Source organism: Sapajus apella, unplaced genomic scaffold (assembly GCF_009761245.1).
Source record: "Sapajus apella isolate SASKATOON/1434 unplaced genomic scaffold, GSC_monkey_1.0 scaffold37, whole genome shotgun sequence".
Taxonomy (NCBI): domain Eukaryota; kingdom Metazoa; phylum Chordata; class Mammalia; order Primates; family Cebidae; genus Sapajus; species Sapajus apella.
Genome location: NW_022436977.1, coordinates 12956940 through 12975416, shown reverse-complemented (window position 1 = coordinate 12975416; position 18477 = coordinate 12956940). Strand labels below are relative to the sequence as shown.

Genomic DNA, 18477 nt, shown 5'->3' with positions numbered 1-18477 from the left:
TAGGGACCTGTCAAAAAAACAAAGGACTCAATCTAAGAGCAATCTTAATGATCAAAGCCAGAATAATTTGTTTGAAAAAATAAATAATGATAGTAGGCCGGGTGCGGTGGCTCACGCCTGTAATCTCAGCACTTTGGGAGGCCGAGGCGGGTGGATCACGAGGTCAAGAGATCGAGACCATCCTGGTCAACATGGTGAAACCTCGTCTCTACTAAAAATACAAAAAATTAGCTGGGCATGGTGGCGTGTGCCTGTAGTCCCGGCTACTCGGGAGGCTGAGGCAGGAGAATTGCCTGAACCCAGGAGGCAGAGGCTGCGGTGAGCCAAGATCGCGCCATTGCACTCCAGCCTGGGTAACAAGAGTGAAACTCCATCTCAAAAAAAAAAACAACAACAACCAAAAAAAAAAAAAATAAATAAATAATGATAGTAATGAAGAATATAAAAGAAATACCCATGGGCCCATAATAAACAAATAAATGATTAAATTAATAAATAAATGGGGGAGAAGAAACAATACTTCCTTCCCTATAGAAGAATTCTAGTTAATAAATATAAAAGGAAGGAAAGACATGGAGAATCACCACTAGAACACAACAATGATACTTGCTGCAGGCAAGACATACTAATGAACATTTCACAAAATTAGCAGTCGATGTTTAAGGAGAAACAGGATATATGAGTGGCCTCAAGGTATCTGCCCTAACACAATGATATTCATTAATTACAAAGGGAAAACAGTAACTTTACAGAGAATAACATGGTAAACATCACCTTAAGCAACTTGTCATGGCCAGTAATCTGCAAAAATCCAATGTAGTCAAATAGTATAAGCACTCATCTTAGAGTCATCTGTGTTCAAATCTCACTTCAAATTCCACAAGTCATTTCCTGGCCGTATGACCTCAAGCAAAACTACTTAATGACTCTGAGGTTTGGCTTTTTTATTTGAAAAATAGTGATTATGACAACTGTCAAACCATAGGTTGCTGTGAAATTTAACATGAGTAAATCCAGTCCAAAGTGCAGAACATTTCACCTAACACAGAGCAGATGACCTGTAAATGTTGAATAAGTTGATCCCTTGTCTGGTATTCAAAACTCTCCTAATTGGCCTAATTCTTCCCTGCCTTTGTCCCAACTAGTGTCTTTCCCTCAGTGTTGCTCTCCATCCTGCCACCAATGAGTCTCCTCTAAAACCTGGCACCAAGCCTCTTTTTAAAAACACTACAGACACTCCCCATAGCACACCAGTTAAATGCAAGAGTTTTAGGAATAGATGTGAATCTAAACCTGATAATCATAATAAATTCATAGGCCAAAATAAAAGCTTTTTCAAGTATCTGCTATTTTCACTATACCATTAAAAATGCTATCAGGATAGAAAATTGAGTTTACCATTTTTACCAATTTTGTAAGCAAAAATTTTATATAAATTCAAAATTTAACTTCCATTGGGAGTTTACTTCACAGTAAACTTACACTTTTGAACTCCCTTCACTTTATGCCAATGACAACAAATGAATGTGAGACCTCACCTTTCCTTCCTCGAGATGAAGCAGGAGGACTTTATCTCCTGGCTTATAATCTTTGAGCAGCTCTGCTGACTTCCAGACTTCCTCTGGATCAGGTATCCAAACCCTGGCAAACTAGAAGACAAAAACAAACAAATTTAAACTAGCAAGTCAATTATTTTACGATAATATATAAACATATTATGACTATTTATAATTAAACAATTTATGAAAAAAGAAATCTCGGTCAATATGAAATTTACTTTTTTTTTGAGACAAAGTTTTGCTCTTGTCGCCCAAGCTAGAATGTAGTGGGCTGATCTCGGCTCACAGCAACCTCTGCCTCCCAAGTTCAGACGATTCTCCTACCTCAGCCTCCTGAGTAGCTGGAATTATAGGCGCCTGCCACCACACTGGCTAATTTTTGTATTTTTAGTAAAGACGGAGTTTCATCATGTTGGTCAGGCTGGTCTCCAAACTCCTGACCTCAGGTGATTCACTCGCCTCAGCCTCCCAAAGTCCTGGGATTACAGGTGTGAGCCACCATGCCAGGCTGAAATTTACTTTTTAAATTAGTAAACAAAAAATATTTTAGCCCTCATAGCACCACCATTCCTAAATTATATAAAAAGTGTGTTCTCAAAAAACAGTCATGATCAAAGCTTGATAAATTAAATGTCTCCTTGATTTATACAGTAAATGCCACCTGAAAGTGTAATTTTAGGTTAAAATGTATACATCTATTTTTGAAGCTTTAGTGTTGTGGCTCTGCCAGTTTCAACAGCACAGCCATCTTTCTATGGATGGGTTTACAATTTAGATTTTTCACTGCGGTTTGCATCACGTGCTCCACAAAGCCTTAGTGATTTCTTGGACATCCTTTAGTAGCCATCATAGTAGGGAGAAGAGGAGAATAAAAATAACAAATTTTTAAAAACTGAAAAGACACTGTTCAACATTTTGCCCTCATTATTTTATAAAGATGAGTGGGAAATGGTAAAAATGGCACATCTAGTCACTAATAAACTTAGCTCCTGTATTTTCAACACCATTAAAAAGGCATGGTAATCATTAGGGATTCCTAAAGCAGCAAATATTTTGCCACAACTAGACACTCTCTGGACTTAAGCCAGAAGATTATGCGATCAGTTTTGAAGAAAAGAACAAAACATAGTAATATGCATGAATCTTTTAAATACCTCATTGAAGAAGTATTTTATGTGCTTGGGCTCTCTGGGAAGAAATTTCCCTTTAAAACAAGCATACACTAAACCCAAATGCCCATTTTTATGAACAAATCACATAAGAAAATAGGAATCCTAGATACAGCCAGCAAAGGAAAGACATGATGCAATCAAATATGGCTGGCACAGGCCAGACTGAACCTGGTCTCTGGCCTGTATCTATATCCTCATTTCATGTAAATTCACCTCTAGATTTCATTTTAACAATAATCAGGGTACTAATTTACTTGGAGCTTTGAGAAAGAGCATTTGGATTTGAGTATGTTAAATGTAGAGCAACCTCCCGAAGAACTGTGATAATGTAGTGACTATTCTAAGTACTGGGCACAAAGTTCTGGAAGCTTGTAACAAGGTTGTTCCCAAGTACAAGAGAAATTTAAATGACCTAGTGATGAACTTACGGATAGCAGAAAGAGAAAAGAAAGTGGGTGAACAAAAGGAGAGGTAGATCTGAAATTCAAGATAATTTAAATTAAACATCTCCTGTAAGAAAAACATTTCAGCATGTCACTGTCCAAGATACTATGTTAACCTCATTACTGACAAATATTTTCAAACCTTCCTATTGGGAAGCTGCTGTGGTATACTGCCATAGTTTCCAAACTACCAGATTTCATGGCTGGTAAAATTTTTTTTTTAAAGTTTGGGGACTGACATAAGGCTAATTAGTTAGTTAATACTAACTTTTAGTCTTGCCAAGTAAGATTATAAAATCATTAAGTATTGGGAGCACTTACAGATAAGTAGAGGAAAGGCCCTCACACTCAGCAGAGGCAACATACTTAAACACCAATCTACTAACTAATGTCACCCTCATTTTATAAAATAAAGGACATTTTTAACAAGAAAACTGTAGGACAAATAGCCATCACAGTAACATGCAAATTCCTTACCTTGGTCTACAATGGCCTTAATGACCAGTCCTTTCCTTTGTCTGCTGACCTCTAAGCCGAGACCACACAGATCTTATTTTAGTTCTTCAGGAATGCGGGTTTGTTTGCTCCTGTCTCTAGACCCTGGCCCTTATTAATCCCTTTATAATGTACTTCTCCCAGATCTGCTTATGCCTGCCTCCTTCTTACTTAGATGTTAGCTCAAATGTAAACCTCTTCAGAGAAGCTGTCCCGGATCTTTCTAGCTGAAATCAAACGAAACTACTACCCTTCTCTATTTTACATTCTTCAGAGCCCTCATTCACTATTTGAAATCACTTTCTGATATGTTATTATTTATTTACTTACCTACTGTCTCTCTTCTCTCATTAGAACATAAGTTCTGTGTCTGCATTGTTCAACACTATAAGCAGTACTTAGAACAGTACCTGACACAGAGCTGGTGCTTAGTAAGAATTTATTGAAAGATCAGAATAAAAGGCATCTCTTTAAATTGAATATAAGTAGCATGATTAAAAGCTCACTAAATTGCTTTGATTTTCTCTTATTATCAACACATATAAACTTTTAATCTAAACAGTTTGCAGAGAAAAGAGTATGGAACTAGACTATAGGTTCTAGTCCCAGGGCTACCAGATGAGCCTTTGCCTTTATTTCAGGCAACTATAAAATGAGGATGACAGCCGGGCGTGGTGGCTCACGCCTGTAATCCCAGCACTTTGGGAGGCCAAGACGGCCAGATTACAAGGTCAGGAGTTCGAGACCAGCCTGGCCAACATGGTGAAACCCTGTCTCTACTAAAAATAAAAAAAAATTAGCTGTGCATGGTGGTGCACCTGTAATCCCAGCTACTCCGGAAGCTGAGGCAGGAGAATCTCTTGAACTCAGGAGGCTGAGGTTGTGGTGAGCAGAGATCATGCCACCGCACTCTAGCATGGGTGACAGAGCAAGACTCTGTCTTAAAAAAAAAAAAAAAAAAGATGACAATAGTCTTCCAGTTTATTGCAAAGGCTTACCCACATAGAAACTTCACGAAAAGCATAAACCAATATATAAGTACAGGGTGGGATTGTTACTGTTTTTTCCATAGGAAGTGATTTCTAATGTCGTACATCAAACGTGTTACTGAAATTTGTTTTACAACTTTTTTTCTCAGGTACACAGTCGATAAACTGAGTAATATCTGTACATATCATTAAACCCTTACTCATACAATAAATATTTCCATGTACTAACTGCTCCCACTCTGATTACTTTGCAAAGACAGCATTTTTGTAGCTTTTTCTGGAAGGCATTACTGATTCCAGAAAAGACACATAAATATAAGGAGATTCAGAGTCGGGCCGGGCATGGTGGCTCACTCCCGTAATCCCAGTACTTTGGGAGGCCGAGGCAGGCAGATCACTTAAGGTCAGGAGTTCGAGACCAGGCTGGCCAACATGGCAAAACTCCCACCTATACTAAAAATACAAAAATTATGGTCAAAGCAATGAGTTTCATGGTACTGGAGGTTTTCAACTAGACCCTGGACCACCACTTGGCAGGGATGGTATAGAGGTGACTCAGGCACTAGAAAGTAAGGTAGACTAAGTGAGCTTTGAGAACCTATCCAATTCTGAGTGTCTCTGGGGTCGTGACCTTTTCCAAGGTAAGATACAGAACTATCCTTGAGAGGAAGAACATAGGCAGGACAGATCCCAAGAAGCCTGAGCAAAGCACCAGGAAGGAGCCAGCTGACTGGAGGAGAGTCTCCTTAGAATAAGTTGAATTTATGCAGCTGGAAAAGACTCTGGAGGAAGACTATTCATGCTCTTGATAAAGAGATGGAGAAACTGTTAGTCAAATAAGCTAGATTATAATGTATTAAAAAACAAAGTACGAAATCTCAAAAAAAAAAATACAAGAATTAGCCAGGCATGGTGATGCTTGCCTGTAATTCCAGCTACTCAGGAGGCTGAGGTGGGAGGACTGCTTGAGCCCAGTAGGTGGAGGTTGCAGTGAGCTGAGATCACACCACTGCACTCCAGCCTGAGTGACAGTGCGAGACTCCACCAAAAAAAAAAAAAAAAAAAAAGAGAGATTCAGAGTCACGAAATGACCTATTACCTTGAGTGATTAAAATACAAAAAAAGAAAAATGTGTCCATGTGATTTTGTAAAAGCATGACTGACCAGTGCCTAAACATGAGGAGACTTTAAATTTAGAAAGTGCCTTCCTGCTCTGTGTCATTAGGGAGCTCCAGCTCAAATTTGCACAAGTATTTTGCAAAGAGTGGGTACTTTGCCAAAGACTAGATTTCTAAGGGCTAGATGTTAACAACACTTACAAATAACCAGTGGGAGGCTAAGGCCCTCACATTCACCAGAAGCAAGGTATTTAAACACCAAACACCACCCAGATAACCAACTTCCTCTTTATCTTAGCTTTATCTCTGGGGAAAGCATCCAAGGAGAAATAGGTCAGAAAACATCCTATTATTACCACTGTCTTTCTGTGGTTCTTTTCCATCTTAACCAATGAGATCAGTGACCCTGTAGAAATAACTATACCAGAAGGGGGTCAATTTGAGGATATATACCTTAAGTGCTGAAATAGGGAAATCTCAACCTGACATGCCACTTCCTACTGCCTTCTTCACTTTCAGTCCTACCTCCCACTCCTCCCCCAGGCCACAACGCAAATACACATGGCAGGAATAGGACTAAACTTGTCCAGTCACATCCGGTGAGAAGACTGGGGGAAGGCAGGCAAGAAGACAAGGCCACTGGATCATATGAGAAACCTAGAAATGGGATACAGTGTGAGACAGGCAAGAATCTGAAACAGGGATAGACACTGCCCACTAAGACTGCAGAAGGCCCTCCTGGTGAAACAGAAGCAGTTAGAAAATGATAACCCTGGCCAAAGTGAATCAAACCAGACACAACCCCCAGCAAGGCAAGGGAAGGCCCCTGATATGGAACTGGGTTCTCTCATGATTAGCTAATAAAGGATTAGGCTCTCTTTCAGTGATCCCTGTTTCCTCTTCTCCACTCACACTACTCTAAATCTAGTCCCTCTTTATCTTGTGAATCTCTCAAACATCTCACTTATTGCTACCTGAGACCTTATTTTAGTTATTTATGAATCTACCTACCACACTATACCAGACTATATATTCTTTCAAAGCCATCTTTGAATCCCCTCTGAGGTCAGCCAAGTTCCTGGCCCATAGTTTGTGGGCAGCACATATGTGCCGTTTTACTTAAGACTGAGATAAGGCAAGAGAAGGAAAAGAGATGAGAAAAATGTCAGCATTCTACAGGCTTAGCTCAGGGTTTTCCGTGAAGCCATACCAGGGTTTGAGGCGACCAAGCAGGGTTGAGATGGGGCACGAATCAGAGGCTTACAGAAGAGAGATTCACGAAGTAGTAGGCAAAGAAGGAGTAAATTATCATGTAGAAACAGGTAGGAGAAGGAAAAAGAAGAGCCTGAGATTTGAGGTAGTATGATTAAAGAAAAAAACCTAGGAGAGGGAGAAATGAGAAAATAAACCTAAACTAGATAAAATGTAAATGCACATCAAAGATTTGTGACAATTCAAATGAACAATTTGATAAAAAAAAAATAAGAATAAAATGAAGACGGGCTATATTTTTCATAATAGCTAAAATCTGAGAAAATAATGCTAGCACAGATTTAAGATGCATAATAGCTTGCAAGGAAAATAAAACACATCTGTCCTTCCACAATACAATTTAATGAGGTTTGACTGGCAGTGATGAGGTGATTTTGACAGAGTCTAAAAGAAGAGCACTAGAAAGGCGTGTTCAAGGAACATGCTGGCGCTAGTACGTGCCAGAGAAGGGCACCAAACAAAGTTGGCTCACCCAGCAGTGCCCTTACCTTCTCAGGGGTTATACACAGTTTTGCATGTTTAAGGAGGCGCCAGCCATCCTTCTTTCTTTTTTTTTGGTGAGATGTAGTTTTGCTCTGTTGCCCAGGCTGGCGTGCAGTAGCGCAATCTCGGCTTACTGCAACCTCCGCCTCCTGGATTCAAGTGATTCTCCTGCCTCAGCCTCCTGAGTAGCTAGGATTACAGCCATGCACCACCACACCCGGCTAATTTTTGTATTTTTAGTAGAGATGGGGTTTTGCCATGTTGGCCAGGCTGGTCTTGAACCCCTGACCTCAGGTGATCTGCCCACTTCGACCTCCCAAAGTGCTGGGATTACAGGCATGAGCCACCACGCCTGGCCCACCAGTCATCTTTCTTTTGGTATCCTACTACCATTACAACACTTAAGAGGCTCTTGACTGTGATACAGATGACTCATTCAAAGTTTTGCTAACTTGCATTTTGTCCGTTAAGGAACACTGGAGGTGTGGGCATGAAAAGCAACTGCTTCTGATGCCCCAGACACTTTGGGAACAAGACTAACAACACTAATAGGGTAAATTAACCAGCCCTCAAAACCCAAAGAATTTGACCCATATGATCTCTCTTCTCCCCCTAACTTCCACATATATTATTTGCTTTTCATATAGCACAAGTGCACATCTTTCTTAGCTTCTGTATTAAATCATGAGCAGCCTGGCAATTCGGAATCTGCCATGGCTCACTTTTGATACCCTATTGTGAATGTCTGGAAAAATGAATGCTTTATGTCACAATTCAAACAAGCCTATTATGAAAACTAAGTGCTCCTCTGAGCTATGAACTAAAGCAGGAGAGAAATTGTGAAATGTCACCAACAACCCTTCCTCTGAAATCTGACACTAATGTGGTTGTTCCATATGATTATGAAGTAATTCACATAGCCCTTAGGGCATGTTTTTGGCATAAAAAATTCAGGAACTACTATTATTCTAAAAGCACATGATGAGCTTTCCAGGAAAAAGGAAAAAAAAATGTTAAAGAAATCAGGAAATCTAGAAAATTGTCCCTCTTAGTCATTGTATATTTTGTATTTTTTTAATTTGTTGTGAAATACGTCATACATACAAAAGAATATATGTGTGTGAGTGTGTGTGCATGTTTGTGTGTATAAATAATTTGTTGAATGAAAGAATGATGTAGTGAATTTCCATATGTCCACCACTTAGGTTCAGAAGTAGAATATTATTTATACTGTTGAAGTCCCTTGATGGAATATATTCTTAAACATTTCATCCCCTTCTCCACCAATTTTCACTTGCCACTATTATCTTCGAGTTATAGAAAACTATTGGTTGACTCTACCCTGAGCAAGCCATGCTGTTTCACACTTGTATGCTTTGCTGTAGCTATCTCCTCCATCTGAAACATAATTTCCTCCCTCTTCAGCAGCAAGCTTCTATTTATCCCTCAATTCTGTGTTCAAGTGCTACCTCCTCTAGGAAGCCTTTCCTAACTTCTCCTCCTTTGGCCCTCCATTCTCAACATCTCCATTATCTTATATGATCTGCTGCTAGAACCCTTATCCCACTAAATGATGACTTTGGGTGCCTATCTCCAGAGACTATGAGTTCCTTGCAAGGAGAGCTGCATCTTTTTAAACTTTGTCTCTTTAGCACTTAACACAGGGCCTGCCCATAACAATTTTTCAAAATAACTTTTGTTGTATGAGTGTTTTTAGTTTTCAAGAGGGTAGACAAAAAGTATTATCGGTCTTACCAAACCCTCCCAAAATCTTCTGAAAGGCTCTGTAATTTCCAGAAACAGAGAAAGATGCATGAAGCATCAAAGTTATTTGTGTGACAGAAGGAAAAAGAGCCAGGCCCGTGGCGAGCAGAGAAGTAATGAGGCATCCTTTTTGCTCCTCCCACACCCAGTAAACCCACAACTCTTCCCTTCATGTTTGTGTGTTTAGAGTGGAAGCTACCCTGACCTCCAGAACAGAGATTCGGTCCCCACCCAAACCCTACCACAAATTCCTTCCTCAGAAGGAAAAGAAATGCTGGCACCACCACCTCCCCCAGCTCTCTCCTGGAGCAGCAAAGGAGGGGAACAGATGGAAAGAAAGGAAAGCCAGAGGGTCTAGAGCAGGGTAAGGGGTCACAGTAAAATGGGAGTAAGAGAAAAAAAGCGGTGTGGAGTGCTGAACACATGGTGCATTCTGGGTAGAATTGAGAAGTGAAGAGCAGAAGTGGCCTGTGCCTCACTGCAGCATCACAAAAATGCTGCTGAAGAGCTGAATGACAACCAACTCTGCTTGACAGGACTTAGCAAAGGCTTGTAAGGAACCAGAGCTAACATTTATTGCGCACTTTTTGTGTGCCAGTAGAGGTCCAGGTATTTTACATGTATAATTTCATTCGAATAATCATAATAACTAAACCCAATACTAACCCATTTAACAGCTATTGAGACTTAAACCTTAAACATGGTAGAAATGAGGTTCAAAGTCTACTCTAGAAGCCATACATTCTTTCTGCTCCACTATGCTCACCCATTGTTAAAACAGTAGATCTTATTATTAAGAAATTCCCCTCCTCCACCCAAATTGTTCTTCGTATCATAATGAAAATAGCTATTAAACTGGCCCATGTCATCTGATGAAACTTAAGAATGTCTCATCCAAGATAGGATGTCAAAGCCACACCAATCAGCTTGGCATCCATCCTGCAGCGTTCCAATGGGCTCTGACCACAGAACGAAGGCTCTGCCAAAAATGAGGTTAGACAATAACAGCAAAAAAACAATCTGAAGATGCTGAAGACTAGAATTTTAATGAATGATCTCAAGCTCATAAACTTCTATAAATGAACAAAATCATAGGGTTGACTTAAAATTGTTACTTTTTGCTGACTCTGGAAGTTACCTTGCATATACTATGAAATGTACCTGGTTTAAAAGTAAATCACACTTTGGGAGGCTGAGGCAGGTGGACTGTCTCAGCTCAGGAGTTCGAGGCCAGCCTGAGCAACATGGTGAAACCCCATCTCTACTAAAATACAAAAACTTAGCTGGGTGTGGTGACAGGCCCTGTATAGTCCCACCTACTCGAGAGGCTGAGGCATAAGAATTGCTTGAACCTGAGAGGCGGAGGTTGCAGTGAGCCGAGATTATGCCACTACACTCCAGCCTGGGCAACAGAGCAAGACTCTATCTCCAAAAAAAAAAAAAGTAAATCAAGTTCAAGTCAACTCCCACCAGACACTGAAATTATCATTTTAAATTTAAGAAGAAAACAAGAAGTTGCAAATTGACGAATATATTTTGTCACCATTAAGTGGCAAAAAGTAAATATTCTTATTTTTCTAAAATTTTATGTGAGATGACAGAGCTTTGGAATGAATATTTTTAGACACTGTAGTTATTTAACATTCTTGTAAAGATTATTTTCAGAACTAGGTCTCACTTCTTAAGAACAGTCTTAATAAGCACATCAAGAAAAATTAGTATTTCTATCTATAATTAGCTGGTGGTATTTTAAACTACAAAATTCTAAATAAGTAAAATAAAGGTAAAGCTGTATCACCAACAAGGAAAGGAACCATACAGGTTGTATTCATCCCAGGGCTTTGATTAGGATAAAGAAAAGTCCTAACTTTCCTTTACTTAATTCTCACAATATGCTTTATAATTGTTATTATTAAAGAAGCCCCTTATTCAACAAAACATCTGAGAGAAGTTAGATAACTTGCCCGAAAGTCAGTCAGCTAATAAATGACAGAAGCAGAATTCAAGCCTAGAAAGATTGCTGATTTCAAAACATGGTGTGTATAAGAAAGAGCAGGAAAAACACAATCTCATTGAATCACTTTCTCCTGATTATGACCAAAGTTGCTCAACTAAGCAAAACACTTTTCTACCATTTTCAACACTTGCTTTCAGTGTAGAGAAAGGTATAAAAAGGAAGTCATGTTAAATATGCACAGGTATCTTTATATAGAGGTCTTCCTCTGACGCAGAATATCTATCACTCTAATAAATGACATAGTGATGAAATAAGTCATGGGTAATTTTTAAAATTTTAACTAAAATGTCTTAACATGGTGAGATTTAAGGAATCATGAAATTAAACATCAAACGACACACACATCATATGAGACAATATGGATAAGGTACCAAAATAGTGCCTGGGAAATAATAGACAGGAGCCAGTATGTATTTCCCTTCTGTTTTTAACAGGCAGCTCCCTTTGTGCTGTTCCCCAGCTTTGGAATCGACATTTCTAGGTCTGCTGATAACTTGGGAAATGACACAGTTTGGATATTTGTCCCTGCCCAAATCCCATGTTGAAATGTAATCCCCAGTGCAGGAGGTGAGGCCTGGTGGGAGGTATTTGCATCATGTGGGCAGATCCCTCACGGCTTGTTATTCTTTGTGATAGTGAGTTCTTGTAAGATCTGGTCATTTAAAAATGTGTTGCAACTTTCCCCCAACCTTCTCTGTCTCCTGCTCCTGCTTTTTGCCATGTGATGTGTCTGCTCCTGCCTTGCCTTCCATCATGAAAGTTCCCTGAGGTCTCCCTAGGAGCAGATGCCGTCATGCTTTCTATATAGCCTGCAGAACCGTAAGCCAATTAAATTAAACTCTTTTTCTTATAAATTACCCAGTCTCAGGTCTTTCTTTATAGCAGTGCAAGAATGAACTAACACAAAAAATTGATACTGGGAGTGAGAGACAGCCGTAAAGATACCTGAAAATGTAGAAGCAACTTTGGAACTAAGTAACGGTAGAGGTTGGAAACATATGGAAGGCTCAGAAGAAGACAGGAAGAAGAAAGTTTAGAACTTCTTAGAGACTGGTTAAATGGTTGTGATCAAAATGATGATTGTGATATGGACAGTGAAGGCCAGGCTGAGAAGGTCTCCTATGGAAATGTGGAACTTACTGGAACTGAAGCAAAGGTCATGTATGTTATGCCTCAGCAAAGAACTTGCTGGACTGTGGCCAATGCCCTAGGGGATCTGTGAAACTCTGAACTTCAGAGTGATGATTTAAGGTCTGGCAGAAGAAATTTCAAAGCAGAAAAGCATTTAAGAGGTGGCCTGACTGCTTTGAACAGCCTATACTCAGGTGTAGAAGCAAAGAAGTGATTTAAAATTGAAATATATAATTAAGCAGGAAGCAGAGCATAAAAGTTGGGGAAATTTGCAGGCTGGCCATGTGGCAGAGACAGCTCTTTCAAGAGAGAAATCCAAGCAGGCTGTGGAGTAGCAACCACTTGCTAGAGAAATTTGCGTAACTGAAAGAGAGACAAGTGCTAAGAGCCAAGTCAATGGGGAAAAGGCCTTGAAGGCATTTCAGAGACCTTCCAGCAGCCCCTCCCATCACAGGCTCAGAGGCCTAGGAGGACATTACGGTGTAGAGAGCCAGGCCCAGGGCCCCACTACCCTGCACAGCTTCAGAACACCGCTTCCTGTATCCTGGCTGCTCCAGCTCCAGCCAAGGCTCAAAGAGGCCTGGGTACAGACTGAGCTGCCATTTTGAAGAACGCAAGCCATAAGCCTTGGCAGATTCCATGTGATGTTAAGCCTAAGATGTATAGAATAAACAATGAAGAATGGTTGGCGGCCTCTGCTTGGATTTCAGAGGATGTATCAGAAAGCCTGGGTGCCCAGGCAAAAGCCTGCTGCAGGGGCAAAGCCCTCACAGAGAACCTCTACTAGGGCAGTGCCAAGGGGAAATGTGGGGTTGAAGGCCCCACACAGAGTTGCAATGGGGCATTGCCTAGTGGAGCTGTGAGAAGGGGACCACCATCCTCCAGATCCCAGAATCATAAATCCACTGGCAGCTTGCACCTTCAGCCTGGAAAAGCCACAGACATTCAACTCCAACCCATAAGAATAGCCCTAGGGGCTGAATCCTACGAAGCCACAGACAAAGATTTGCCCAAGGTCTTGGAAGCCCACTCTTCCTATCAGTGTTTCCTGGATGGTACGTGTAGTCAAAGGAGATTGTTTTGGATCTTTAAGATATAATGACTGCCCTGCTACCATTTCAAACTTGCCTGTAGTCCCTTTCTTTTGCCCAATTTCTCCCTTTTGGAATGGGAGAAATGCCTATACTGCCATGATATCTTGGCAGTAATCAACTTATTTTGATTTTACGAGCTCAGAGGTAAACAGAGAAAAGTCTCAGATAAGACTTTGGACTTGGACTTTTGAGTTAACAGCAGAATGAGTCAAGTCTTCAGGGGACTGTTGGGAAGGTATGATTGTATTTTGCAATGTGAGGACATGAGATTTGGAAGGGGTCAGGGGAGGAATGATATGGTTTGGATATTTGTCCTCAGCCAATGTCATGTTAAATTATAATTTCTAATGCTGGAGGTAGGGCCTAATGGAAGATGTTTGGATCATGGGGGCAGATCCCACATGGCTCGGTGCTGTCTTTGTGATAGTGAGTTCTTGCAAGATGGCTATTCACTCACTCACACTCTTGCTGGCGCTCTCTTCTCTCTCTCTCTCTCTCTCCCCGCCCCCCCCATCCTTGCTATGTGATGTGTCCATTCCCATTTGGCCTTCCACCATGAGTGGAAGCTTCCTGAGGCCTCCTCAGCCATGGTTTCTGTACATCCTGCAGAATCATGAGCCAATCAAACCTCTTTTCTTTATAAATTCCCAGTGTCAGGTTTTTTTTTTTTTTTTTTCTTAAGATGGAGTCTCCCTCTGTGACCTAGGCTGGAGTGCAGTGGCAGGATTTTGGCTCACTGCAACCTCCACCTCCTGGGTTCAAGCAATTCTCTGCCTCAGTCTCCCGAGTAGCTGAGATTACAGGTATGCGCCAACACGCCTGGCTAATTTTTGTATTTTTAGTAGAGACGGGGTTTCACCATCTTGCCAGACTGATCTTGAACTCTTGACCTCATGATCCACCTGCCTCACCCTCCCAAAATGCTAGGATTACAGGCATGAGCCACCACGCCTGGCCCTCACATATTTATTTATAGCAATGCAAGAACGAACTAATACAGAAAACTGGTACTGAAGCGTGGGGCATTGCTATAAAGATCCCTGAAAAGGTGGAAATGGCTTTAGACTTGGGTAATGGGCAGAGGTTGAAACAGTTTAGAGGGCTCAGAAGAAGATAGGAAGATAAAAGTTTGGAACTTCCTAGAGACCTATTGAATGGTTATGACCAAAATGCTAATAGTGATATGGACAGTGAAGGCGAGGCTGAGGAGGACTCAGATGGAAATGAGGAACTTACTGGGAATTGGGGTAAAGGTCACTCATGCTATGCTTTAGGAAAGAGACTGATAGCATTGTACCCTTGCTCTAGGGATCTGTAGAATTTTGAACTTAAGAGAGATTTTAGAGTATCGGGTGGAAGAAATTTCTAAGCAGCAAAGTATTCAAAAGAATCAATCTGGCTAGATTTCAGATGTATGGAAAAGCCTGGGAGTCAACACAGAAGCCCGCTGCATTGGCAGAGCCCTTGTGGAGAACCTCTAGTAGGGCAATACAGAGGTCAAATGTGGGGCTGGAGCACTGCCTAGTAGAGCTATGAGAAGAGAGCAACTGTCCTCCAGACCCCAGAATGGCAAACACAACAACAGTTTCCTCATGTGCCTGGAAAAGGCAATGGCACTCAATCCCAGACTCGGAGAGCAGCCGTGGGGGCTGAGTCCTGCAAAGCCACAGGGGAGGAGCTGCCCAAGGCCTTGGGGGCCCGCTCCTAGCAACAGATTTGAGATATGGAGCCAAAGGAGATTATTTTGGAGCATTAAGACTTAAGGACTGCCCTGTTGGGTTTTGCACTTGCATGGGGTTTGTAGCCTCTTTCCTTTGGCTGATTTCTCCCATTTGTAAAGGGAGTATTTACCCAATGCCTGTATTCCCATTACATCTTGGAAGTAACTAACTTGTTTTTGATTTTACAGGGTCATAGGCAGAAGGGACTAGCCTTGTCTCAAATGAGACTTTGAACTTTTGAGTTAATGCTGGAATAAGTTAAGACTTTGGACTAATGGGAATGCATGAATGTATTTTGCAGTGTGAGAAGGACATAAGATTTGGGAGGGGCCAGTGGCAAAATGATAGGGTTTCAGTCTGTGTACTGACCCAAATCTCATGTCAAATTTTGATCCCCAAGGTTGAAGATGGGTCCTGATGGGAGGTAACTGGATCACGGGGGAAGATTTCCCGTTTAGTGCTGTTCTTGTGATAGTGAGTTATAGCAAGACCTGGTTGTTTAAAAGTGTATAGCACCTCCCACCCTCTCTTGTCCTCCTGCTCCAGCCAGATGTGCCTGCTTCCCTTCACCTTTTGCCATGATTGTAAATTTTCTGAGGCCTCCCCAGCCATGCATCCTATATAGCCTGTGGAACTGGGAGCCAATCAAACCTCTTTTCTTTATAAATACACAGTCTCAGGTATTTCTTTATAGCAGTACGAAAATAGACTAACACAGAACATTACACATATTTCACGATCTGGCACCTGTCAACTTCTCTAGTGACATCTCTCACCTCTCCTGGCCTAGCACTCAACCCTCTAACAACTGCAAACAGCAGCTAGTTCCTTTGTATCTGTCTCTACTCAAATTGCCCACCAAAACCTTTCCCCGTCCTTATCACCCATGCAATTCTTATGTGTCCTTTAAGGGCCCACCTTTCAGCAGTGTTTCACCACTGACCCTGGCAGCCTAACTGGAACACTCTGGCCTGGCATGGTTCCTTCCTGCCTCTCTAATCATTCCTTTCCCATTTTCTGTGCCAGCTCTACATTCTCTACCCCATCTGTAAATATTAGAATTGCCCAGACCCCTAAGCTAAGTCTCCTGTCTCTTTTAGTGTGCTGTTAAGAATCAGGCTTGCCAGGCACAGCGGCTCATGCCTGTAATCCCAGCACTTTGGGAAGCCAACGGAGGAGAACTGCTTGAGTCCAGGAGTTCAAGACCAGCCTGGGCAACACAGTAAGACCTTACTTCTACAAAAAATGAACAGAATTAGCCAGGTGTGATAGCATGTGCCTGTAGGCCCAGCTACTTGGAAGGCTGAGGTTGGGAGGATCGCTTGAGCCCGGGAGGTCAAGGCTGCAGTGAGCAAAGGTGTTGCCATTGCACTCTAGCCTGGGTGACACAGCATGATCCTGTCTTAAAAAAAAAAAGAGTTCAGGCTCAGGCTTTAGCGTGGGGCATGGTGACACGCACACCTGTAAACCCTGGTACTTGAGAGGCTGAAGTGGGAGGATCATATGAACCCAGGAGTTTGAGACAAGCCTTAGCAACATAACAAGACTCATCTCAAAATAATAGTAATAGTTCAGGCTTTAGGAAAGGACTTTCTGAGTTTAATAGTTCTGTGTCTTTTCTAGGTACTGTCTATAATGAGGATAATAATACCTACCACATAGGGGTATCATGAAGATTAAATCAGTTATATATGTGAAGTACTCAGAACAGTGCTTAGTACGTAGAAGGCAGTTGATAAGTGTGACCTATTATCATTAATGATATTCTTTTCAGAAAAACATTAGAAATGGGGCCAGAAGAAGCGGATCACGCCTGTAACCCCAGCACTTTGGGCGGCCGAGGTGGGCAGATCACTTGAGGTCAGGAGTTTGAGGCCAGCCTGGCCAACATGGTGAAACCCTGTTTCTACCAAAAACATACAAAAATTAGTTGGGCATGGTAGTACCAGCTACCTGGGAAGCTGAGGTTGGAGAATCACTTGAACTTGAGAGGCGGAGGTTGCATGAGCTGATATTGTGCCACTATACTTGGGACTGGATGACAAAGTGAGGACTCGTCTCAAAAAATATATTATAATAATAATTAGAGACAAGGTCTCGCTCTGTCATCCAGGCTGGTCATTAACTCCTTGGCTCAATTGATCCTCCCACCTCGGCCTCCCAAAGTGCTGGAATTATAAGCCTATATTAACATTATTCTTATGATTAGATTGTGCTATTGTGGGGTGTTTTTTTTTTTTTTTTTTTTTTTGAGACAGGGTCTCACTCTGTCATCCAGGCTGGATTGCGGTGCTGTGATCATGACTCACTGCAAGCTCCTTGGTCTTATTATTTTTATATTTACATTGTATCCCACCCACTCTCATGAGTTTAAATACCAATTTTTCCTAAATTTCTATCGCTACCCAGACTTTTCTACTGAACTCCAGACCCCTAGATCCATATAACTTCCTAAAATCTCTATTTAGATGTCTCATAGATATCCCAAACTCAACAAGTCCAAAACAGAACTCTTCTCCGACTTCATTTTAAATATGTCTTCCTGCAGTATCCTCATCTCAGACAGGTATATCTACCCAAATGGTTAGTTGCTCTTGGGAAAAACCTGATCCTTAGGAATGCACTCTCCTTCACTTCTGTGTCAAATCCATCACTAAGTCCTACATGCAGTATTATAACTAAATTTTGTCCCCCTCTCTCTATCTCCACAGCCACCACCCAAATCCTAACCAATATTCAATCTAATGCTAGAAATAGCTCTCTACTAAGCTTTCCTTTCCCCAACTCTCTATTCAGCAGCCAGAGACATCTTTCTGAAATGGAAAAATAGGATGAAAAATGGAAAAATGATATCTCATCTTGCTTAAAACTCTTTAACAACTTTGGATAAAACAGTCACATAACCCCCTTGAGCCCTGCATTATTTGGCACCTGCCTTCAGAAGATTCGGAGAACCAATCCCATCTTATGACATTCTCTGCTACCTCACAGCTTAGCCGTTCTCTTCACCCCATCAAGGGCCACCTGCACTACCTGTCCTTCAACTACTTAAACAATCCATGCTAGATCAAGCCTCAAGATTTTTTCTCTTGATTTTCTTGGCCTGGAATCCCTAGTTCACCTGTTTCCTGACTGACTCCTTATCTTTTACATCTTAAGCTTTAATATCTGTTACTTCGAAAGACCTTCCCTGACATGTCTGTCTAAATTAAACTCCAC

At 41.3% G+C, this 18477-nt stretch overlaps 1 protein-coding gene and 1 long non-coding RNA gene across 9 annotated transcripts in view; both read right to left on the bottom strand.

The window, feature by feature from the left end:
• The window catches only part of MYO5A (myosin VA), a 217738-nt gene that overhangs the window by 127955 nt on the left and 71306 nt on the right, over window positions 1-18477 (bottom strand). For all 8 annotated transcript variants that reach the window (XM_032297420.1, XM_032297418.1, XM_032297421.1 and 5 more), the window contains exon 2: window positions 1539-1649. In XM_032297420.1, the coding sequence (XP_032153311.1) occupies window positions 1539-1649 (111 nt within the window). The remainder of the gene's footprint in view (window positions 1-1538; window positions 1650-18477) is intronic.
• Window positions 16871-18477, bottom strand: part of LOC116564366 — a 21541-nt gene continuing 19934 nt past the window's right edge. The window contains exon 3 of the long non-coding RNA XR_004274864.1: window positions 16871-16884. This is a non-coding gene — a long non-coding RNA (uncharacterized LOC116564366). The remainder of the gene's footprint in view (window positions 16885-18477) is intronic.